At 39.1% G+C, this 25,594-nt stretch overlaps 1 protein-coding gene across 1 annotated transcript in view; it reads right to left on the bottom strand.

Moving 5' to 3' along the window:
- Positions 1-2,001: 2,001 nt before the first annotated feature.
- Positions 2,002-25,594, bottom strand: part of Prosalpha5 (proteasome alpha5 subunit) — an 86,661-nt gene continuing 63,068 nt past the window's right edge. Inside the window, exon 7 of the mRNA XM_067146456.2 lies at positions 2,002-2,186. Within this exon, the coding sequence (XP_067002557.1) occupies positions 2,109-2,186 (78 nt within the window). The 3' untranslated portion in view covers positions 2,002-2,108. The remainder of the gene's footprint in view (positions 2,187-25,594) is intronic.

The raw sequence follows: 25,594 nt of genomic DNA, 5'->3' as shown, positions 1-25,594 counted from the left end.
TGAGGAAAGAGGTAAAAGTCGCTTGGAGCGAGGTCCGGGCTGTAGGGAGGGCAGTCGATGATGTCCCAGTGAAACTGTTTCAACAGCGTGGTGGTCAGCAGGGCTGTATGAGGTCGCGCGTTGTCGTGAAGGAAGACGATGCCCTCAGTAAGAAGTACTGGCATTTCCTCCTGATTGCTTCACGCAATCATGTCAAAGTCTCGCAGATTGGTCAGCGGTCACTGTGTGGCCTCTTTCCAAAAACTCCACGAGAATGACTCCCGTGCTGTCCCAGAACACTATAGTCATTACCTTCCCAGCATATGGCATCACCTTAAACTCCTTCATCTTTGGAGAGGAGGTGTGTTTTCAATCCATTGACAGCCGCTTACTGCCAGGGGTGTAGTGGTGGATCCATATTTCATCACCTGTGACAATGCAGTGAAGAAAACTGTTCCCTTCTATGGAGAATTGTTGCAAAAGTTGCAGACTTGCCCCCATGCGCTTCTCCTTGTGTTAACAATACCAATATAAATAGTCTGTTATTGGACCAACTGATGAGCCTAACTTAGCACACAAGGGCAAAATGCTGGCAACCAGAAATGAGTTAGCAGGAAAATTTATAATGTCCAATAACAGACAATTTATATTGTATTATAAATTTACTCATTTGGGACAATTATTTCAGGTTCCCTATGGGAATCAACATCTATATCATCTGATGGCCAAGCAGGCATCAATTTTTGGTAATGACAAAGTCTCTCATAGTGCATTGGCACTGCCGATGGATCCAAATAGCCTACGCAGTGGCCTCCACGGTATGCACTAACCATGTGTCTTGGTAGGTGTGCTAAGTACCAACTGATGAGCCCAACTTAGCACACGGGGGCAAAACGCTGGCAACCAGGAATGAGTTAGCTGGAAAATTTATAATGTCTAATAATGGACCATTTATATTGGTATTATAAATTTACTCATTCGGGACAATTATTTCAGGTTCCCTATGGGAATCAACATCTATATCATCTCCTTGTGTTGGTTGGACAGATTTTATGGAACCCATCTTGAACAAACTTTCCGGTACTGCAGAATATCGCAAACAATGTGACGAGCGCTTCCAAATAGCATTCCCAATTCTATCATCATATGCTGTAACTTGATCCTACTGTTATCCTGAATCAGTTCCTCCATGAGAGCTGTGTTCAAATCTGTTGATGCCTTGCTGGGTCAGCCACTGTGATCCTCGTCGGTGACCTTTTCTTTACTGGTCGCAAACTTTAGACACCATTCTGCAAAATGCTGACAAGACATTACAGTCTCTCCATAAATCTTTACCAGCTTTTAGTGAATTTGAGGCACGGTTACATTTTCAGCCCGCAGAAATTAACTGAGCGGATTTCTTCGCGAGACCAGCTTTTCAAATGCATCACCTTTTGTGTTTACCAACAACTAGCACTGTAGATGCAGGTGGCTGAAACTCTGCACAGTTGCCAACTGCATATATTAGATTTACTGCACACTACTAATTTCTCTATATCAGACGAAACTCCAGGAATATCGGCCTTGTAACCTTAGTTTTTTATTATCCCTCGTACAAGACATTCTATACAGGAATGGGGCGGGTACAGTGTGGATGGTATGGGTAATTTGGTTGAGGTAAGCTGACAAATTCTATGGCAAGAGTCTCTTAGGAGAACGGAGAAATGAAAATGTAATTTGTGATGTATAATCTACTGCATCGTGTCTTTATCACTATTCTTCAATTCTCAATAAGCCTGTATTCTTCCTATGTAGGTATGAATATAAGTAATGCATAGATGTATTACAGTAGCACATCCATACAAGGAATGAGGCTGATAATGTAATTGTTTAGTCCCTTACAACTACCATCACATATGGATGTGCTTTATAAGCCAATCTCTCAATTGAGAACTAAAAGGATAATTTATTTTTACAAGTACAGTAACTTTAATATCAAGAGACTGCTGATAATAATCACTTATTCATTTAAAATCAGGTGGATTTATTTTTCAGTTTATAAATACAAAGTTGTTTTCACATAAAATATAGCACCAGAATGAGATCAAAAACTATTATACACAGCCTATAAGAAACTTCAATCATTTGCACTACATAGACGTTGGGACTTCCCGAGGAGTGTGCACAAATGAATCTTCCTTCGACTGCAGTAATATTTGACTCACAAACTGTAAAAATAAAACATATTACGTGTTATCATATTTAGCATAACAGATTGAACTGATTCACTACAAAGTACTGTAGGTAGTGCACTAATTAAATATCACAATATCATCAAGAATTTTATGCCTTTCATTGTTCAGTTTGCAAGAGTCTGTAAGCATAGTGGGAGTCTTAATCTCTTCACAATAGCATGGCTGCCTCTTCTGCTTCCAACCTTCTTGCCATGGAATCTTTTTCTTTCTACAGTGGTCTCCATTTTGTCTTATGATATCCTGCTCCAGTTGTCCAATCTATGTTATCACACAGCTTAAAAAATACTACTACTCCTATTACTAATTTTGTGTGGCTCTTAGAGGTTGTAGTACGGATGCAAAGGAGAGAGAGTGTATAAGTCTCTGGTAAGACCCCAATTAGTTTGGTTCCAGTGTTGGAATACACATACAAGAACTGGAAAAATCCAAAAAAGCAGTACGATTTGTTATGGGTGATTTTCAACAAAGGAGTAGTGTTATGAAAAGGTTGTTGCAAACTTTGGGCTAGGAAGACTTGGGAATAAAGAGACAAGCCGCTTGACTAAGCAGTATGTTCCAAGCTGTCAGTGTAAGTGGAGCGTGTTTATGTAGGAAAGATCATATTCTGAAGATTAAGTTGGAATTCAAAAGAAAAAACTGTGGCAGATATTCATAGGAAGAGGAATTAGGGATTGGAATAATGTATCAAGGGGGGGGGGGGGGTGTTTGACAAATTGCCAAGTTCTTTGAAATAATTTAAGAAACGCCTGCCACCTGGGCAACAGCCCTAAATGCACATCATTGATGACTGATTTAGTGACTGATGATTGCATCTGGTGCAGCCCTTCTAAGGCAGACCCTCTGGCAAGAGTAAGCCACACCTGCTGTGTGTAGGAAACTGCATGTTGGTGCAGTGGAGAATGGTATTGTGTGGTATCTGAGTTACAGGAATGTTGGAGGCAACACAAATACTCAGTCCTCGAGCCATGAGAATTAACCATATATGATTAAAATCACTTGACCCAGTCAGGAACTGAAGCTAAGTCCCCAGGGGCTGAAACCCAAGATGCTGGCCACCCAGCTATGGAGATGGACTCCTCCTGTAATGATATCACCTTGTTCAAACCTGCATCCTCCCTTCTCCCATATCTGAAAACTCTACCTTTTGAACATATGTGTTGAATTCTTAACTCATAAGGTGGATAACATAATCTGTCTTTCCATATGAGCCTGAGCCTTTGATTCATGGTGGATGGGAAAATTCCCTTCTGTTCATAATTTAGTAAATGTCATATATTTAGCACACATTGATGGTTACAAAAGAAAATTATAAGCCAGGGAGAATTCCACAGAAGTCCCAGAATATAAAGTCACTGTAATATTTGTTTCTAATGCATTAGTTTCAAAAGCAAAAATACATCAGGCTTGATTTGCCATTTGATAAGTCATGATACATTGCAAGGCAGTCAAGCATCGGCTAGTAGCTGTTCTACTTTGCAGGGTGCATTTGGAACATAAACTTCATTCATTTTTACTGAGTAAGTAGTTATACATTTTCAGTCAAATACAAAGTTTAAAAAGAAAAAAGAAAGCACAATTCACAGGAATAACAACACTTAATTTTTATTTATTTGCAAAAAAATTTCTTCAAATTTTTAAGAATCTTCAACTGGGTTTTGTTCTGATGATGATTGTTGTTTAAAGATGCCCAACATCTAGGTCACCGGCCACTAATGGTAAAAGATGTGACAGATTGAAATGATAGGCAAAAATTTAAAATTCACACACTGACTAGGAATTTAAAAAAAAAGTAATGATGACAAGAATGATAATGAATTTAAAAATAGTCAGTGGATCTAATTTACAATGCCTTGTATGTATGTTCAGTCTTCAGCCCTAAGGCTGGTTGGATCCTCAGCAGCTATGCCATCAGCTGTCACAGATGGCCTAGGCATCACTAAAGAGACATACTACGGAAATGAGGAGTGAGGTAGTTTCCTGTTGCTTTCCTCACCGAGCCAGAAGTTGCTATTACATATCCGTCTGCCAAGCCCACTAAAATGCATGCACCAACCAACCTTGTGAGCAAAATTTTCACACCATTCATAGCAGGGACTGGCTGCATAAGGATATTACTAGCATCGCTCATACCTCAGTCACTTTCATATTGTCAAAGCCAAGGATAAGACAGAGACAGGTCAATGAAAGTAACAAAATTGCTCTAACCCATACCAGAAGACATAGTGCACTGTAAACACTAGGTCCTGCCAGCAAAGGTATTACAATGCCTTATTTGTTAAAATAAAATGTTTAAAACAAATTATGCTTGTTGTTTAAAGCGGCCTGCCCAAAACATAAATTAAAATGTAATTAAACAAGGCACTGATTTAAAGTAAGAACATATTATTTATTCAAGTTAAAAGCTAAAAAAAACCATTAGAACGAACACAGTCAAAAGATTAAAGCGTAGTTCATTATAAAAGTAAAATTAAAAACAAATAACTAAAATAAAATAACTTCACTTCTAAAAATGATAAAACAGGACATTATCCCTTATTAAACAGATGGAGAACTCTACTAATTGCTCACTGTCTAATACAATGAGTGAAATGGTACTTGGAAATTTTACTCTTGGTCAGGTCTTCGCACTCCGTAAGAATATGTACTACGGTCAGAGGGCCGCCATAAGAACACACTGGGCAGTCTTCTCCCTTCAGTAAGTAGGAGCGTGTTGTTGTACCACAGCCAATCCTAAGACAACACAATACCACTGCTTCTCTCTGGGAGATCCAAAGGGAAGTCTTCCCTATATTTGTTGTTCCTTTAATATTGTTCTCAGCTTATTGGAAAGAGGGGTGGCCTGCCACTCTTTGTCCCGGTAGGATTTTAACAGATGTCTCAGCTGAGAACATATATCTCTGGCAGGAACATTGTAAGGCAATAAGGGCAATTTTACTGCCTCCTTGACAACCTGGTCAGCTAACTCATTTCCCACTACACCCGTGTGGTTTGAAAGCCATACATATGTAATCCCACAATCCAATCAGCAGATCATCGATATGTTACACCAGGAGGTATTCCGGGACGCACGTATTGATAGACTGCTATGAGCTCAAGGAGTCAGTGCATACAATTTAATGCTGATGTCTATTGAACAGTCTGTACCACAAAGTTTCCAAGATGGCAAAAAGCTCTGCTGTATACACACAGCAGGCTTTGGGTAGAGAAAAGAGAAACCAATTATCGCTAACAATGAATGAACAGTCCACTCTTCCTGCTACCCTTGAGCCATCCGTATATAACACACTCGATCCTGGATATCGCCCCACAACGGACCTGAAAAGCGGCCGAGTGTGGAAGTGTCCATGTTGTATATTGGGCCGGTATGCAATTCCAGGCAAATGTCAGGTAGGTGTACTGTCCATGGAGGCACCTCACTGACAAGACAAGGAACTGAAGGTATTTCAAATATTGTGTAAATACCATCCACGCATATTCCAACCTGCTGCATTACCTGTGGATAAGCGGCATACAGTCGGCGATTCTGGTTATAGAATATGCAAGGATAAGTGATGTGGTATCTGCTGTAGATTTGCATCATATGATAGCAGCACTTACTTGTGTCTCAGGTGTAAAGGAGATACACCAGACTCAGCAAGCAGGCTGATACGGAACTCGTATGAAAAGCACCCTGTTGCCACCCAACTCCATTGTGGTGAGCACTATTCAGTTTACCAAGAACATTCAAACTTGCTGATCCATATGATGCACTGCAGTAATCTAATCTTGACAAAATATGTGCCCTTTAAAAGTATAGGAGCACAGTGCAATCAGCCCCCCACCCCATGTAGTGCTACTAAGAAACCTCAAAATATTGAGCTCCTTATTTTAACTGATGACTGTGAGCTCCCATGATAATGTACTATTGCAAAGAAGCCCAAGAACTCTGTTAGAAGGTGCACGGGTACATTTTACCCATGACAAAATGAATTATTAATATAATTCTTGGTCAAAGGGGTATTTTGTCTTCTTCCCCTTGCCACTTTCTTAATGGACTCTTCCAAACAGTCGTTATTGTTTGATATTTTACTAACATCTGTATTATTTGAGCTGGTGTTTGTGTGTTAATGCCAGTCTTGGATAATTGTTACCCAGTGTATGTGATAACGTAAATTAATTAGAGTGAGTTTCAATTTTCTTATTGATTTACATTTGCAGCGGTCAGAATAGCTTACCTGTAGATTGACATTGTCGCAAAGCTATGGTGTAGTGTTGTTAGATCGATGTTTGTGAAAGCCAGCTCCCGTGAAATGTAGTGGTCACCCATCCATGTGGATTTTAGACCTATGTTGCTTAACTGTGAATATCTCTGATTATGAGTTAAGGTATGTTATTATTAAAAGGAGAGAATAACACCAGCCTTAAGAGTCGTTACGCTCAGTGTATCACATGGTGGAGCAGTGAAAAAAAAAAAAAATGCAGTTTAGAAGTTAGCTTGGTAGTATAGTGTAGTTCAGTTGTGATAGAGAGAGAAAGAGATGCCTCAGAAACCAGTAAACAGGAAATTAAAGCTTTGTTTGAACTTGTATGCCATGCTGGTATGCTGTGATCAGCTCATATATTATAATGCTGAGTGTGTGTCTTGACGGATTAAAAAGTAGGTCATCGTCGCCATAAGACCTATCTGTGTCAGTGCGACGTAAAGCAATTAGAAAAAAGAAAAAAGTAGGTCAAGTTACAGGTTGGTTAATGGCGGAAAATTAGAACAGGTCATTTACCACTTTTAACAAGAAACTCCTGGTGAATTCCATGTATTATGATTTTTTAAAACATATTTAATGCTGTATTCATTTATTTTTATTTATTCCATTGGAATTCAAGAGTTGCTTGACATCCAGAGACCTACTTTATTTCTAAACTAGCTGTAGTACCTATTGTTGATGGGACAATCTTATAGCATGTGCAAAGTTATCTAAAACCCCAGCTACTTTTTGCTAATATTCAGGCAGACTGTTTTACTCAGGATGCAGCAGTAATCTCATCTATCGGAGATGAGTAGCAACAGAAGAGACAAATCACATCACAACAATGGTTAATGTAGTGTTATTGTTGATCAGTTTTATGAGCTTTCGATATTGTAGGCTTTCATATTTAGTTTTCTTCCCGACTCTGATGTTAGGGCATCTAATGTAAAGGGAGTCCTTCCTTCTTTCATGACTCCCTCTTGCCTTATTCTTCAAGCGATCATTCCTTTACAATGTCTTTCTCATTCTTTATAAACATTATAACCAGATCATTAAATGGAAATTGACCTGTAATTAGAATAATGTTAAACCTTGTAAAAACAAAGTTGTACAGTTTGAATCATCTCCCAATTTTGCTTGTTGATGACCATGAGATTTTACACCTTAAGACAATCGTGACAAAAACTATTGCTAGATAACACGACCGAGCACTATTTCCATGTTAGCAATGCTCGGCGTTGATACAAACTAAGCAACAAAAGTCTAAATTCATGAATTCTATTATCACAGGCAGTATGGTAAAATTTTATTAAGACATAAATGATCAGAAATTATTGTATTCTCTATAACTTTTGTTATGTAGCACTTTTTGATAAGACCAATAACATAAGTATTTAAAAATTAAATTTTAGGCCCCTTCCCCTAAACTACTATTCCATCCAGCGTGAATAAAATTATTTATAGCCTAAACTGTAATGCCTTATTCCTTGACTTTACACACCAAATTTCATTAAATTCTGTTCAGCCATTTTCTTGTAGTTCAGCACTGATATTGAATTAGAAACGAAAATCGAAATTCATGAATATCTCCATTATCATAGCCAGTACAGTAAAAATGTATGAGACATAAATTATTGGAAATTTAATTAAGTATAACTTAAGCTACATAGTAGGACACATACATATTTGAGAATTAAATTTTAGGCCTTCCCCTAAGCTACTATTTAACTCAGTGTGAATAAAATTATTTATAGCCTAGATTGTAGTATGGCTTTAGATACTGATTTTCATAAAATCTTCTTCAGCGTATATACAGACAGACATGATGGAAAATTTAATTGCATTTCCTTGTTACTGTGGACACGACAAATTCAGAAATACCATTTTAAAAAAAATTCTCAGCAATGTATGGACTAAACTCTTATTTTATACATATAGATGACAGTATCCAACTCTACTTAAGGCAGTGGGGAACCCCTCTTAGCTGTAACGCTTCCCTTCAGCGGTCACCTTCCTATGTTGAGGCCACTATAAGAACAATGGGGAATGATCGCTGTCACAAAGGTTGTTGTGTACATCCCTCCGAAGCAGGGAAATCCCTGCATGGCTACAAAGACTAACGTCAATTCTTCAATTGCAACTCGGGAGAAGGTTCCATGTACTACGCTGAAGTGTGTTGGTTCCTGTATTCAAAATGCAGAGATCTTCTAACAACTTCTCCAAATCTTTTTCTCTGGGGTAAGGTATTTCAGAGCCCCCTAACGGGTGATGGGCATTAAAATCACTTAACAAGAGGAAAGGAGGTGGGAGCTGATCAATAATCCCAATCACATCATTGATATTCCGAGGCTAGCTTGGTGGAAAATGAGCTTTACAAGCTGTCATCATGACAGGCAACGAAACACATACTGCTACTGCCTCAAGCTAGGTGCTTAGTGGTACCAGTTCACTATAGGTATCAGAATGAGTGAAGATATCAATGTGAGTATAATATAAAATTTCTGAAGACTGTATGATGATCTGGTTTCAGATTAGTTTCTTGAATACATACTATACTCGCTGCAAATTGATTGATTAACTGACACAGCACAGTAAGATGCCTGTCATAACTGTTACAATTCCACTGTAACAGTACCATAGTGTGGACTTTCCTTTTTAGGTTAAAAGTGGCGAGACACTTTTTAACCTAACACTAATGTCTCCAACTGAGGATAGAGATAAATACTCAACATCTATCAACTCATCACTGGACAAGGCTTTGGAGGGGTAGAAGATCCTGGAATGTTTCTTACATTCTTTCTACTGGCGGGGTTCCTTCTACGAGGGAAGCATGCAGGTTCTAGAACAGGTGCCCCCTGCTGGCACTGACACATATCTTCCAGTTGGAGGGCATTTTCTCTTTCATAGGAGGAGTAGAGGAGTATCTACAAAGGGCTCCTTTCTTCCCCACCTTTTGTTCAATATAGGCATGTACCCTATAGCACATACAGAGAGCTTAGTAACAATAATAAAAATATAATAATAAATAATAATATTTGCTCTGGCATTGAGCTGTGTGGGGACTTACGTCATCAGGCAGATACTACTTCAGGGTATATGGTGCTCCCACCCTGATGGGTTGTGGATATCGTCTGGGATTCTTAGTGTAATTGCACTTGTATGAGGCTCTCCTCAAGCAGCATGCATATAAATTTTGATGCGTCTACAACTGACCCTCGAGAGGGAACCAATGGCCACATGACCTTTTTAATCACCTTCTATGACAGGCTGGGATTACCTGTGGGTATATGCAAACCCTCCCATCCATAGGAGGTCAAATTAATTATTCCAATTCCACCATCCATGTTTGCGCCTAGATCACCCCTTTTAGTTGTGTCTTACGACAGGAAAGGGATACGTGGAAGTATTGTTCATCGGCGACCAACACCCACAGGGGGTTAAATGTTTCAGTGAGACCAGGAATATGTCTGATCACCCTCGCTCAGACCATCCAAGTTCTGCTAGGACACCACAGCTTGTAGAAGAATATTTCAAAGACAGTCAACCATGAAAGCACTTTGTCACAGCACTTGATACTTCCTAACAACATAACACAACTGAAGAAGCACAGGCTAGTGAAATCCGAAGCCCTACTTAAGCAGTAAGTGGAAAATGGTAGTTGGGAAATTCCCTTCACTGATGAGAAAATTTTCCCAACTGAAGAGAAAAATCATCATGTGCATGCCTTAGATGCAGTCACAGCTTGTAAGGTGGCTGCAAAAATCCAGATAACTCATCATCCATTATCACTGACGGTTTGGTGGAGAGTTCGTCACGAGGGGGCCAACGGCTTCGGGCGAATGAGCCCCTTTGGGTGGGGTGATGGTCCCCACAGTGGACGAAATGCCACTGGAATCCATTATGCAGCGTCTGTTCTCCAGGTTAGGGGCGGCTACACAAGGCGCCTGTACTCCAGAGGAGCGGCCTCATTATCACCTCACTGGATGACATCCAGAGTTGTAATTCGGGACCTAGTCCCACACAGGTGACACCTTGACAGTCAACCATGGAAGGTCTTTTAAGGAATACTCCACTGGCTGAACCAACAGTTCAGAGAAGGCAGCATTCGGATACGGTGGGCTGCCACCTGAAAGATACCATGAAGTCGGAGGCACGGAAATACCCCAGTACCACATACACGAACGAGACAAAAGAATCAAACCAAAGCAGATAACATACCTCTCTACACACAATATAAACTCATTTATGCAAACCGGTAAACTAAAAGTGATCACCGACATAAATTCTTATCATGGGATTACAGGAAATTAGAAACACTGACCAGGATGCCTTGGGTACAGACATTATAAAGGTATACCCGAGAAGAGAGTGATGAAGAATGTCCCACAATTTGGAACAGGATTTTTGGTCAGCCTTAAAATAATAAACTCAGTTCAAGAATTCAAATCACAGTCTCCACGACTCTCAACGCTCACCTTAAAGGCATCTAATAAAATCTATACTATAATACATGCCCATGCTCCCACTAATGATAAAAACAACTCCTCAAAAGACCATGAGGAAACAGAATAATTTTGGGACCTATTGGACCAGACCATAGATAACATCCCCAAACACTATGTAAAATTATTAATAGTTGACTTCAACGCTCAACTGCGCAGAGAAAAAAACCGTGACATTATCGGAAAATGGCCAGCACACAAGAAAACAAATAAAAATGGAGAGAGATTAGTTGACCTGTGTAGAAACCATAATTTAATCTCAAAATCTACATGTTTTAAGAGGAAACCTCAAAAACTCAAAACATGGAAACACCCTGACTACATTTAAGGAGAATGGCAACTGGATCACATCTGCATGGAAAAATACCACCACAAAGAGATCTATAATGTCAAAGTCCTCTGAGGAATAGACACAGGTTCAGATCACTACATAGTTAAAATTAAACTCACTCCCCAGAGGAGACAACAAAAGCAAGCCCTTAAAACTAAAAGAAAAATAGATCCTACCCAGCTAATCAACAACAACAATTACCATAAAGCAACTGAAAAAATAAAAATCACAGATAAACTTGAAGACTTAGTACAAAACCTTAAACAAATTGCAGAAGACCTGGCTCTAATTAAACCACGTAAAAAACATCAATGGTGGAACAGTGAATGTGATGAAACAGTGGAGAAAAGACATCAGGCATGGCTATTACATCAGTCCCAAAAAACAGAAATATCCTATCAAAATCTAGTAAAACAGAGAAAAGAAACTACCCAAGTCTTAAGAATAATAAAAAGACAACATCATAAGGACACACTGCAGTTAATTGAAGAACAATTCAATAAAACTCAATCAAGGGACTACTATAAAACCTTCAGAAAGCAGCTCCAAAAATATGAACCCCCGACCCTACTGATGAAGGATGAAAGTGGTAAGCTGGCTCGTAACAATAAAGACAATGCAGAAATTCTGGCTAAATATTTCAACAAGCTTTTAAATTGTGAGGAACCTACAGAACTCCTTCATTTGGACACCAACACCCCGATAAAAACACCACCAGAGAACATCAATCCCCCCACAATAAAGGAAGTCTACCAAGCTCTGAATAAATTAAAAAGCTACAAAGCACCAGGAGATCAGACCTTTGTGGAAATCTGAAAATATGCAGGAATATCAGTAAAAGTTGCCCTCCATCAACAACTTGTCTCTATCTGGATTAAAGAACTACCAGAACACTGGACAACAGCTCTCATTCACCCACTGCACAAAAAAGGAGACGAAACCAACCCTACTAACTACAGGGGAATCTCGCTCCTAGACATAACATACAAAATATTTTCAAAGGAAGGTAACACTTCTCCCTCCGAGATTCCTCTTCAGATGTGTATCACCGCTTTGGCATTAATGTCTTAACATTGTTTGCAACAAATAACTTTCGCTGCTCCCATGACTATTGACCGAAATTATTGAAATATATAATTTCGTTCCTCCTCAGAAATGTCATCACACTTCCGTTCTGCACATTTCCTACATGATTCAGAGTTGCATATATCTTTCATTACTGAATTGGTCCTGTACAATATTATTTTCTTTAATCCTATAACCTATGTACCTCTTCGCTTCCATACGTAGCCTTTTATTTAAATTTCTACTCCAGCACTTACTATTACCCCTCTTTTGCTTTAAAGAAGTATCATGTGGGGAAGGATAAAATTCTGTATCAAAGGCATATCTAAAGCATCTGGTTTAACTGCTATGAAAGAAATTTCTGGTGTCTGTAGCAGAATTTTGTTTTTCCCTAGGTTCTTCCAATTCCACGAGTGCCCCTGCAATATCAGCAGCTAAAGCGGAATGTGTATTAATGATAGAACTATTGCAATTGGTGACAGTTTGTTCTGGAACAGTAACAATCACTTCATTCATTTCGTTAGAGAATTCAAGTACTGGAATATCACTCATCGGAATTAAATCAAGCAGCTCCCTAACATCTGCTTTCAGAACATAAACATGATCTTCTGGATATGATACTGTATTACTGCTACTAGCCAAACCATCAATTGTAATAGACGAACGAACCGGTACTTTCTCAGGGTCTTCAAGCATATTACACTGTGCTTGATTCTCAGGCCTAAAGTTTTGAGGAACTGATATAGGTGCTCAATCAGTCTTATGATTACGATCTAAGTAGTTTCACACGTGATCACAATGAGCAGCTTACTACAAAATATCTACGTAAACAAACAAAATGGCTGCCTGTAATTTGTCGTAACCCTCACATCTGTGGGATACAACATTATGCCGTTGCGGCTACGTATAGGATTATGCTGTGAGCAAAATGTCGTAACCCTAACAGCGTGGGATACGACATTTTGTCACTCACTGAAAACATCACCGGGGATACAACATTTTGTTTTCCACGAAAATAAAATAGAAAGATTTATTGGAGGGATATGACATTTTTAACGAAGGTGAAAACATAACTCACAAGCCTGAAAATGGCAAAATGTCAATTTCGCTTAAATTGAGGGATACGACATATTGCCGTTTCATGGACGATATGGTGAAGACACTCCATCGATTAGAACGTGTGAGACATGGTTTTGACAATTTAAACGTGGTGATTTCAATGTGAAAGACAGTGCTCTCTGGTAGACCACAAACACATTGCTCATCAAGCCGGCGTTAATGCTCAACGCTATCGCCAACAAATGATTCATTTAAATCATGCATTGATGAAAAGATGGCCGGAATGAGCCAAAGACATGTCAAAGTGATTTTGTTACACGACAATGTACCATCTCACACAGCAAAACCAGTGAAAGACACCTTGAACTCGCTTGGATGGGACATCCTTCTGCACCCCCGTACTACCCCGACCTGGCGCCATCTATCACCTCTTCGCATCACAGAGCATCACTTCAGCAATTTTGAAGAAGCTGGAAAATGGCTCGACGGATGGTTTGCCTCATAATCTATAAGTTTCATTTCCGTATTGATTGTAGCTACAACATAGGATTGATACTGAAGCTTCCACCTTATCAATACATTTATTTACATACATGTGGAAGCTTCAGTATCAATCTTATGTTGGATGGTTTGCCGCAAAAGACAAGCAGTTTTTCTGGCATGGTATTTATAACTTCGTGAAAGATGGATGAAGTGTGTAGAAGCCGAAGGCCAATATTTTGAATAAACAAAAAATGAATTTCCCTTGAAAATTACATGTTTTCTTTACAAAAAAAAAAAAAAAAAAAAAAAAAAAAAAAAAAAAAAAAAAAACCAACCCAACTTCTGCATACACCTGATATACTGGCCACAACATCCCACTTCCATGCCCACCTCTAGAGAGAAGCAATTGAAATACACAAACATACAGATAACTTTAATAGAAAGGAGGAAAGACTAAAGCTCAGCAAGGCCTGATACACACCCCGTTATATAACTTACAGCCGAAGCCAACTAAGATCAGGGACATCACAGTCAACCAACAAGAGGACCGACTGCTCGGTGCATCCCAACCGGAGGTCGTGCGCTTCGAGATACAATCAAACGACAAAATGCTCGCCGCGACCCAATTGGAGGTCGTATGCTCAGATATTAAATTAGACGACAGGCTGCATGGCATGAACCAATCGGAGGTCATGTGCTCAGAGATCCAATTAAACGACAGTCTGCCCAGCGTGACCCAATCGGAGGTCGTACACTCAGACATGAATACAGCTGCTTCCCCAGCAACCATCGCAGTCACCAGCGGGACACAGGAGAGAGTACTCAGGCGACACCACAGAATATGAATGCTGCAGCAGTAGTCGAAAAGTCTGGCAGGAATGAAGAGGAGACCACGGAAGAATATCCCAGATGATTTTGATTTTATTGACTCTGGCTGTGAAAGCCTTCATACTTTACTAAACTTTTAGCAATAAAATCATTTTGTTATGTTAGTGCATCCTTTTTTTATAGCCCATTGGAGGATGAAAAAAACCCAGCCCTCATACTTTGTATTGTCACTATTATTGTGTACTTACTTGGCAGTACATGGGATATACAGTAAAAGAATCCCTTCTTGTTGATGTATGTAACTGTCCTCTGTAAAATGGGATAAGTTATTTTGAAATGGATGTAGCCAATAGGACCTATTATTCCAGAGAAATTATTCCAAGAAAAGTAAAATGTACCTGTTGCCAAGAAATGTCAGGTATTGGACCAGGTATTGTCATATTCAAGAAACAATTGAAGGGGTCCCATCAAAAATGTTGCATAATCCATTTTGCTAATTTTATAGGAGGTATCGACTATATTTACAAATTTGAAAAAAGGATGAAATAGTTTTAATAGTACTAAAGAGTTACATAAAATAGATTGATAACATGCTCATATTGGTTATATCCTGTCTTTAGTCCTTCACTAAAGTCACAAAAACGTTGGATATCCTGAAATACACACATTGTATCAGAGATAACATGTCAGTTCCTTCACATTTTCCCAAATAATCCAAAGCACAATGCCTAGTAAAAGAAGATGAAGGAATTAAAGTCCATGTCTGCTTACTTTTCACTTAGGAAAGGGTCAATGAACACTAAGGGAAGCACAGTATCAATCAGAAAGCAAGCTTTTGTAGAAGTTACTGTGGTTCTAAAAATTCACACATGCTGATTAGGTCCTTTTTTTTCCCCTTTAGGAATGGGTCCTGTGTACATTGGCTTGAGACTTGTAAATGGAGTTAACAATATACTGTTCATTCGTCTTTGCCTTCCCGCACTGCCACGTTGTGATATTGTAAGTACTCCATGGGTGTAAGACATTGTGACCAGGTCAAACTTGAACTACAGTAGGACGGTCAGCCAATAAACGAAGCCACGTAGCATTTGTTATTTTTAAAATTTGGTCTTTCTTTAGGTTCGACTCCAATTACGTTACATCAAGAAAGTTTTCCCAGATAATCATTGTCACTTGAATTGGATTATTAGGACAAGCATTCCCATTGTTGTGGAACGTAAACAGAAGACTCTTTTTCCTTCCTTTCAATTTGAGCGAATGCTCTGTCGCTTGGCAAAAAGCTGTGCCCGCTGCAAAGGAACGTCTGATTTGTGTCAGTAAAATAGCCTGATGCCACAAACCACTGTAACATAACAACCATTTTCCAGTTATTGTTTTGAGCCACACAGCGATCAGACCATATAGTGAGTCTGCGTTCTTGATCTAGCATAAGGGGTACATAGTGCATGTGAATATAGTTCAGGATATATGATACTATCTCCGTGGACCCTCTTTTAGCCACAGATTCATGCCACACATGTATAGTTGTTGTTTGCACTGGATTTCAAATAGTGAAGTTATATGATGCATATTGCCTTTGGTAGAATATATATGAATGTGTAAAAGTAGGGCAGAACAATAGCTGTTGGAGATCAACAAACAACACAACAAAGCTGTAATTTTCTCTAGCTAAGGCAATGTCCTCATTCATTGCTGTGTAAGCCTTTTTGGTTTTACAATGGTGTAATTCACTCTCACGTCATATCTTTTCTTCCTCCTCTGACTGTGCCGCAATTAACATAATGTGCAGTTTATCACATGTGGCACAACTATCAGAACTTGGAAGTCCAAATCTTATATTACATTCTTTACTGAAGATACTGAGGTTGGGTTTTCTTTCTGGCACAATCCGAACATAGCAGCAACATTTAAATCTGCATTTAGACATTTCTTACTGTTTTCTTTTCTGCTGTAGTGACCAGTGGTGAAGCTATTAGTTAATTAATGGGTAGGTAGGAAATCTTACCTTAGAAATTTCTGTAGACTAGTTCTAAACGTAGAGTTTTTTTGGTTGCAAAAAGGTCGTTCACACGGTCCTTCTGTACATGATCACTCGTCAATTCCTTCAGAAGCATTTTCTCGATAGAAATGGTACTAAGAATGCCGAGTCTTTCATTGTTCATTGAATTACGCAAGTATGTTTTTATCCTCTTCAGAGAGCTCATATTCCTTTCAGAGGAAGCCATGGTCACAGGAAATGTTAATATTAAACAAATCAATTTTGACACTTCCACATACCTACTTATTCAAGATCATTGAGGACAATATAATGTATAAGTTTTTGAGGGGACAAATTTTTTTCTATATCGGAATAAATGTTAATCAATTCATTTTCCAATCTTTCCCTATTAAAAAAAGGAAAATATTCATAAGACTGTTCAGTTTAATAGAAGGGAAGCTCTCTTTGTAAACTACGAACAGAGTTGCATCCAACAACTCAACAAGCTGGATGCTTTCAAAATCGCCAAACCATATTTCCATTTGCATAATTAAGGTGTCAAGAACTTCATATGTTAACATTTTGAGCGTTTGGAGTGTCCGGTCATCTAAATTTATCTCGTTATTTATTTTGCGACATTTTACAACGCAGGAGGATATTGTATTTTCTGATCGCATGTCCTTGAGGATACCAGTGGTTTTTCTAATTTCAGTATTGCACAGAATTACATCAGAAGTGCTTTTATGTTGCAGTAGAGCAAAGAGATGGTCTGTATAAATAAAAATTTCTCTATAGAGACAGAGCAAATAAATTAATTGGGCCTTCTTGAGTATGGCAAGCAACCCAACAGCTGAATTGTACAACTCACTGTCCCAACCCTCATAATTCTCTGCTGTCTTCAAAAGCCTGTCTTAGATCATCATAGTGTGAAAATATTGTGTGGACTGTTCTCGAATGAAAGCTCCAACGGGTAGCACATGCTTGTGGAAATCTAAATCCTTTGGATTCCAGAAGATGAGCTGCTTTTGAGGATCTAATAAAAAATGAATAAAACGCTGTCAGATTATGAATGAAAAGCCTGACTGATTTTATTGTTTTGGAGCAATGGAGAAGAATGAGGTTTAACTTGTGGGCATAACAGTGTAGAAATATTGCCCTTGGGCAAACTTGCTTAACGTAATGCTCAACACCCCCATGTGTTCCTGCCATTGTGGTGCCCCCGTCATATGTTTAATGTAAGACTTTATAAATCACTTCCCACTTTCGCAGAATATCAACAATTAATTCTGATAAGCCTGATGCAGTCTTATCAATTGAAACATCATAAAAGCCTATGAATCTTTCTGTGGGACCCTGTTTTGAGCAGAACCTGAATATTACACTAACTTGAGATCTGTTTAATACATGTAAGGTCTCATCTGCCAGAATACCAATGAAATCACAAGAATTTAACTCTGCTTTGGTTGTCTCCTGAATTATGGCAGTTACAGACTCGATTAATTCATTCTGTATTTCATTTGATGTGCCCTTAAAGCCCGATTCGGACATGATCTCAAATGTACTGTTCCTGTTTTGAAAGAAGATCCAACAACTCTAGGTAATTACCCCTGTTGGTCGAGTCTTCCCCTTCAAAATGACCTTGAAATCCAATCCCAAAAGAACACAAAATGTCAACAAGTCTCTCAACAAGACAAGACAAGGCATCGTTATGTTTAACGGCTTGACATTTTGCACCTTCAGATAAAGAATGTTCTATCCTCCAGTGCCCCAGTAAATGGAATCTCTCTTCATTCTGAATATGTTTATTTGAATTTTGATGCTTCTCTGCTTTGCTAAGAAAGTTTTTTGTAACAATTACCCAATTTTAAAGTCCATTCCTTTTCACCACCAAACAAACCGCATGTATAACAAAAAAGCTTCTTGCTTTCGGAACAGGCTGTTAACCACGAATATCGTGTATACCAAGAAAATTTTTCTCACTACTTTACCGTCAGAATACTTAATATCCATATTATGCATTCATCTTTTGGTTTTGGATTCACACTTCTCTTCGTAAGTCCAAGATGAGAATGGCTTACGTTTTAAACAGTTCAAAAGACTCGTTAAGTTCCCAAAGGGGCCAACTTCACATATTATTTCAATGCGATTTTGCAACCGGTTGGTGTCAGTCTCGTTTTACACAACTAACAGTCCATGTCTAAATTGTCAAAAATAAAGCCAATAACGCACAAATTGCCTACTAATTCAAAAGAAACAGAGACACTTAACAATAGGGTACCAGTACTTCACTGTCACCTTCGCGCTGGGAATTACTACGCCTCCCTGGGGTCTAGACCTTGCGGAGAGAGGAGTGCGGGTGGTAAACCGATCTTTCCTCCACCACCCCGCACCAGTCGCCAAGCTGACTGAATGGAAACAAAACAAAAGGTCCTGGGTGACAAGTTACAGACTGCCTCCCTGTCAGAACAAGTAGTCTGCTGTCGCCATTTAGCGGGGCGATCAGCGAAGCACATCATTCTGCTTTAGGAATGCAAAGCTTTTTATATGGTCACTTACTACTTGTCTTCCTCTGGGATATGGTTCCTTCTGTTTTTGTGGGTGCCACAACGATCTTTTTTATATTCTCTTGTATCATCTGAACTCTCCCGTGTGTTATCTGTAATACATTGCAAAATATTTTCTGGCAGGCATGAAAACATTTTCCTTTAACTACAATATAATACTTGAAAGTACACGACTTATGTGAGATAGCTTCGATTCTCCATTGCTGAGGTTCGATTATTTCCATATTTTCTGCTAGGAACTTTGACTATCCATGATAATTCTTGCGGTAGAAGTTATGGAAACTTTCCTCCTTCATTTCAAGAGTGAGGTGTTTGCAATCATGGCTCTAAGAGGACAAAAAGAGACCTGCCACTCTCACATACTAACCTAAAAATGCCTGCAAATATCACCTTGTTCTTCTTCTCAAAACTATTTGCTATTATCAGTGCATAGACACATGCAAAGGAGACATGTTACAGTATTCATCCTTTTTTACAATTTGTTTTACGTCGCACCGACACCGATAGGTCTTATGGCGACGATGGGATAGGAAAGGGCTGGGAGTGGGAAGGAAACGGCCGTAGCCTTAATTAAGATACAGCCCCAGCATTTGTCTGGTGTGAAAATGGGAAACCACAGAAAACCATCTTCAGAGCTGCCAACAGTGGGGTTCGAACCCTCTATCTCCCGACTGCAAGCTCACAGCTGCGCGTCCCTAACCTCATGGCCAACTCGCCCGGTTTACAGCATTCAAAAACACCTCGTTTGGGTATACAACGTTCTTGTACTCACCTGAATGGAAGGACATTTCCCAGGTTTGAGCACACCTTTTGTGGTTGCGTAGGCTTTTCCACTGTTCCGCAGTGCTTTTTGCACATTCCCTTCCAAGAGGTAACAATAATAGACCTCCTATGTCTATTTAAATGATTCTGGAACTCAATTTTCAAGCTTCGAGTACAGTGACTACACTGCCGATATCGATCCTTACATTCTGTGACGTGTGCAGCTTCAGATAAACAACGTTCTTTCACTCGTAACTCAATTTCCGTAAAAATGGATTGTACAGCTTTTTGCGGGCAGCCCTTCAATTGTCTTATAGGCTATCTCTTTAATAGCAAAATAACATTTTAAGTTGTACCGCACCATACAATTAAAATGAATTGCTGAAATCTCACAGATGAACTACAGGAGGCCGTCAGACTAATCTTTCTCTCCCGAATGTGACAGATCCCTCTGAGCATGTTAGTGCAAAATTTCATAAAATTCCATCCAGCGGTTTGATGCGATGATGCTCGGTGTTTTAAGGGGCCTAACATAGCAGGTCATCGGCCCCTATCCAACGGTTTAGATGTGATGTCATTTCATTTTTATGTATAAGATAATATGTTGGGAGCCTCTACATAGTACCAATATAAATGGAATCAACATCTGTATTATTAGCCTCTACATAGGCCGACGCACTTTCTCCATGGTCGACAAGACCATGCTTGGTTTATACTTTGGAGACAAGTAATTTGAAATATAAAGTAGTATGTATCAATTCAAATTATAGGGTATACTCACCTAAATTCATTTCAAGGTATGAGTAGCTACTATTGCTTTTGTGCCTTTGGTTGTAGCACCATACACAACCATTAACTTGGCTCAAGGGAGATAGGGTCACCTTCCCTATTCCTCCACTTGAGTAATTCCTGTCTGGCGCGTCCATGTCGCGGGGGTGGGCACCCTACACTTCAGTAGGCCGGAGTGATAGGATGGCTGAGTTCAGTCGGGGACCCAGTCCTGTGGGGTATAACACAGAACCCATGCCCAGGGATACGGGTGAAGACCTCAACGGCAGTGAAGGCGGAAGTGAAAATCACTGGTACGGCGGATCTGGCGGAAGAGGCAATATCTGATCCCTTAGATCTGACTCAGGGCCTTCTGCCTTGCAGGTTGATAGGGGACTATTAAAGACTAAGGGAGATAACCCCGACAGAAAAATCTTCGGAAGTGATAGGCTCAGCAAGTCAGCTTCTGAATAATTTGGAATTGCTTTAAAAACTAAACGAGGCCTCAGATGGAAATATTGTAATCACCAGAATAATGACTCTAGTTCCCTCATTGGTAATGATATTAATGGCGGTTCAATACCCGAAGCTCCATCACAACCAAAGAGGAGAACACACAAAACTCGATATGAGACTGAAATCAAAATTGCCATGATAAACATTCTGACACTAACTGGCAAAAATAGAGGAATGTGTAGACTTAATGAAAACAAGGAACATTAACATACTGGGTCTCAGTGAAACCAAGTGGAAGGGGAAAGGATCAAAGGAACTCAGAGAGGGATACCATTTATTTTGGTCAGGTGGAGATCAAGCAAAAAATGGAGTTGGTGGTGTTATGGATCATCAAATGAAAGATCATGTAGTAGAAGTAAAATATGTTTCTGATCGGATTCTTCACATAATGCTGAAATTGGATTCTTCCCAAACATCAACATCATTCAGTGCTATGCACCACAGACTGGTTGTGAAGATGAAGAAAAAGAACATTTTGAAGAAGACATAGAGGAAAGAATAAGAGGAGACAGAACAATTATCATAGGGGATATAAATGCTCAAGTAGGAACTGTGAGAGATGGATATGAAAGTATTCTAGGAGCACATGGATGGGGTCCACGAAACCCAGAAGGAACTAGACTACTTAATCTCTGCCTGACGAACAACCTTATAATAGGGAATTCATGGTATCAAAAACAAAAAAGCCATAAGGTCACAAGATATGGATGGGATGGAAAAAGTGAATCTCTAATAGATTACTTTTTGATCGAGAAACAACTACAAAATAGACTGTTAGACGTAAAAGTGATTCCTAGTGTCTCCCTGGAAAGTGATCATAGACTCCTCATTGGATACTTAAAATTTAACAAGTTAAAAGAAGTAAGAACCACACAGGTAAAGAAACTCAAGACCTGGAAGCTGAAGGACAATGATAGAATAATAGAGTTCCAAGAAAACATCAAAACAGTGATACCAAAGACAGATGAAAGAATAGTTGTGGAGGAATGGAAGGATCTGAAAGAAAATCTAGTAATGATAACTGAGAAGGTTTGTGGACGAACCAGTGGCACAAGAAGATGGAAGGAAACTCCATGATGGAATGACAGAACAAGAACTGCTGTCCTGAACAAGAACAACATGTTCAGAAAATATTTCAAGAACTGGACTGATCATAATAAGGAACTATACAGGGTTGCTAAAAAACAAGCAAACAAAGTTGTTACAGAAGAACGAGAGAAGTGGTTGAACAAGTGGAGTGATGAATTGAAAGAGGATGTTAATGGTAATGTTATATGGGATGACGAAAAATAGAAGAAGAGATAAAGAACATTCCAAATACCTAAGAGATGATAATGAAAATCTGATCACTGAAGATGAGAAGATCAAAGATACTTGGAGGACTCACTTTGATGAATTGTTAAATGTGAATTGCATGCAGCCCACACAAAAAGACAGTAACGGTACTACCTCCTGCAAGTCTGCCTCTGACAACAGGTTACAATTAACATGGAGTGATGTAGAATATGCCTGGAAATACATCAAAACTGGAAAATCAGCAGGGGCTGATGAAATTAATGGAGAAATGATCAAGGCAATGGGTATTTCTGGAAAACATTGGATCTACAGACTTTCGTAAGATCTGGAAAGAAGGGGACATACCAGTCGATTGGAAAACAGGCATCATAATTCCAGTCTTCAAGAAAGGAGATAGAAAGAAATGTTCCAACTATAGAGGCATCACTTTAACATCTCAAGTTGGTAAACTTTATGAAAGAATTATAGAGCGTAAAATCAGACCCCTTATTGAAGAAAACCTTTTCGAAGAACAGTATGGATTCAGGAAGGGGAGATCAACAACTGATTTAATCTTTACAGTCCGTCAGTTAATAGAAAAATACTATGAACACAGCCGAGATTTGTGGTTAGCCTTTAAGAAAGCATTTGATGCAGTGAATAGAGAGAAGGTGTGGGAAGCACTGAAGAAAATTGGAATACAGGATGACATGATACACCGGATCAAGAATTTGTATGAAGATACCCAAAGTAAAGTCAAAACACCTGTAGGAATGACTGAAACCTTTGATATAAAATCTGGGTTAAGACAGGGTGGTGTTCTGTCTCCTCTTCTGTTATGAACGAGATTCAGAGAAAAGTTCACCAAACCATTGGAGGTAAGAAAATGAAAGTTATATTGTTAGCGGATGATATATGCTTGTGGGGAGACTCTAAAGAAGATCTTCAAGGACAAATAAACTCCTGGGCAGAATCTGCTAAAGAATATGGGCTCATCTTCAGCCAAGAGAAAAGTGAGGTTATGGTCATGAAGAGATACGGACAACCAATGGGACACATTGAAATGGAGGGGAAACAGCTACAGATGAACCATCAATTCAAATATCTTGGAAGTGTTATCTCTGATACTGGTTCTATAGACAAGGAAATTTCCCACAGAATTCAGGCAGGTAGCAACTTTTACAAAATAGTTAAAGACATAATATGGAACAAGAAAATACCAACAAAATGTAAGAGAGTCATATATGAAACCTATTATGTACCAATCCTGACCTATGGTTGCGAAACATGGACCATGAGAAACAAAGATGTTAGTAGAATCCAGGCAGCAGAAATGAAATTTGTCCGTAGCATGATCGGCAAAACACGGAGGGACAGAGTCCGTAATGAGGAAATCTGTAAGCAGGCTCAAGTTGTAAGACTGCAGGACAAAATAACAGTGCAGCGACTGAGATGGTATGGACATATGGGACGCATGGGTGATAACAGTTTACCAAAAAAAAATGTACGATTTAAAACTTGAAAACAAAAGACCAAGAGGGCGACCAAGACTCAGGTACAAGGACATGGTGAAGACTGACATTCAACAGAGAGGACATACTTTGGAAAGCACTGAAGAAGGAGAGAAGTTCAGGGACCGCAACTGGTGGAGAAGCCTCGTTTGCTGACCCATCGCTTAAGATGGAACGACGTGGGATATGTATGTACTATTGCTCTTGTAGTTTACGTTTTAAATTTAATAACTAGGATAGAGTCTATGCGTTCTCTTTGAAACTTCTACATAAAATTAGGCAGATTTACCCCATACTATTAAGAAATTTCACAAGAAACATTGATCAGATCTATCAGTATGATTATTTATTTCACCACACATTACCCACTGAAATAATGCCAGTTTTAACACTGAAATCAACCATTTTATTTAATAAACAAAATAAGGTCCCTACATATTATTCATGAGGTTTTGCCATTTTTGGCCCAGAATTTAGCCACAAACAGAGAATAAAAGAAGTGCTGAAGTATGTTCAAATCCAACTTTAAATGAATTGCATTAAATAAAGGAGCTGAGATTTAAAAATTTCTGGACATCTGCTTAACATACAGTACTTTTTTTCCAGTAAGTGGGGATTATTCACATACGAAGGTTGTTTTTTTAAATAAAAATAACCAAACATTTAATTTTCAAACCATATTTATTATTAAGCTTTACATACATTTCTATTTTTATACATATTTAGACATTTGTCAAACCTTAAAACTATGTTTTAAAATCCCTCTTCAAAGAAGTCTGCTGCCCGCTCTGACAGCCAAGAGTTTATGGCCTTTTTCACTTCCTCGTCGTCACTGAAGCGCTTCCTGCTAAGATGACATTTCAGCTGTCGAAAAAAGCGGAAATCACTCGGAGCAAGGTCAGGGAATATAGTGGGTGATCCAAAACTTCCCATCTGAAAGAGTCAATCAGTTCCCGAGTCTGGACAGCAGTGCAAGGCCTTGCGTTATCGTGAAGGAGTAAAATTCCCTTTGTCAGCATGCCGAGTCTTTTGTTCTGAACCACATGTCGGAAACCTAGACACTTGAGGAAAATCCATTACGAGAGTAGTTATTTTGAATCTTCTGTCCTCATGAATTTTCGTGTCAACTGCAGTCACCAAATCTTCTGTGATCACAGATGGTCGACCTGAATGTTCGTCATGAATATTTTCAGTCAGTTTTGAACTCTCTTATCCATTTTTGTACTTTACCTTGGCTCATTGCATTATCACTATATACCTCACAAAGCTGACGATGTATGTCTGTAGCCAACATGTTTTTTGCTCTCAAAAAACATTACAGGCCGTATTTCACATGCGGCGGGTGATTCAATAACCTTGAACATTTTAAAGATGCACAGTTCAGCATACAGATTAGCAACTGACGCCTGCTTATTCGCTAAGGATGCCGGGAGGTAGCGTGCACGCCACAACAAGCGCGCACGCTAACTACGGAATTATTAAAAAAGATGGCCTTACTTAAAATACATACCTTGTA

Source organism: Anabrus simplex, chromosome 4 (assembly GCF_040414725.1).
Source record: "Anabrus simplex isolate iqAnaSimp1 chromosome 4, ASM4041472v1, whole genome shotgun sequence".
NCBI lineage: Eukaryota > Metazoa > Arthropoda > Insecta > Orthoptera > Tettigoniidae > Anabrus > Anabrus simplex.
The sequence above is the reverse complement of the archived record's forward strand: the minus strand, read 5'-3'. Positions and strand labels throughout refer to the sequence as shown.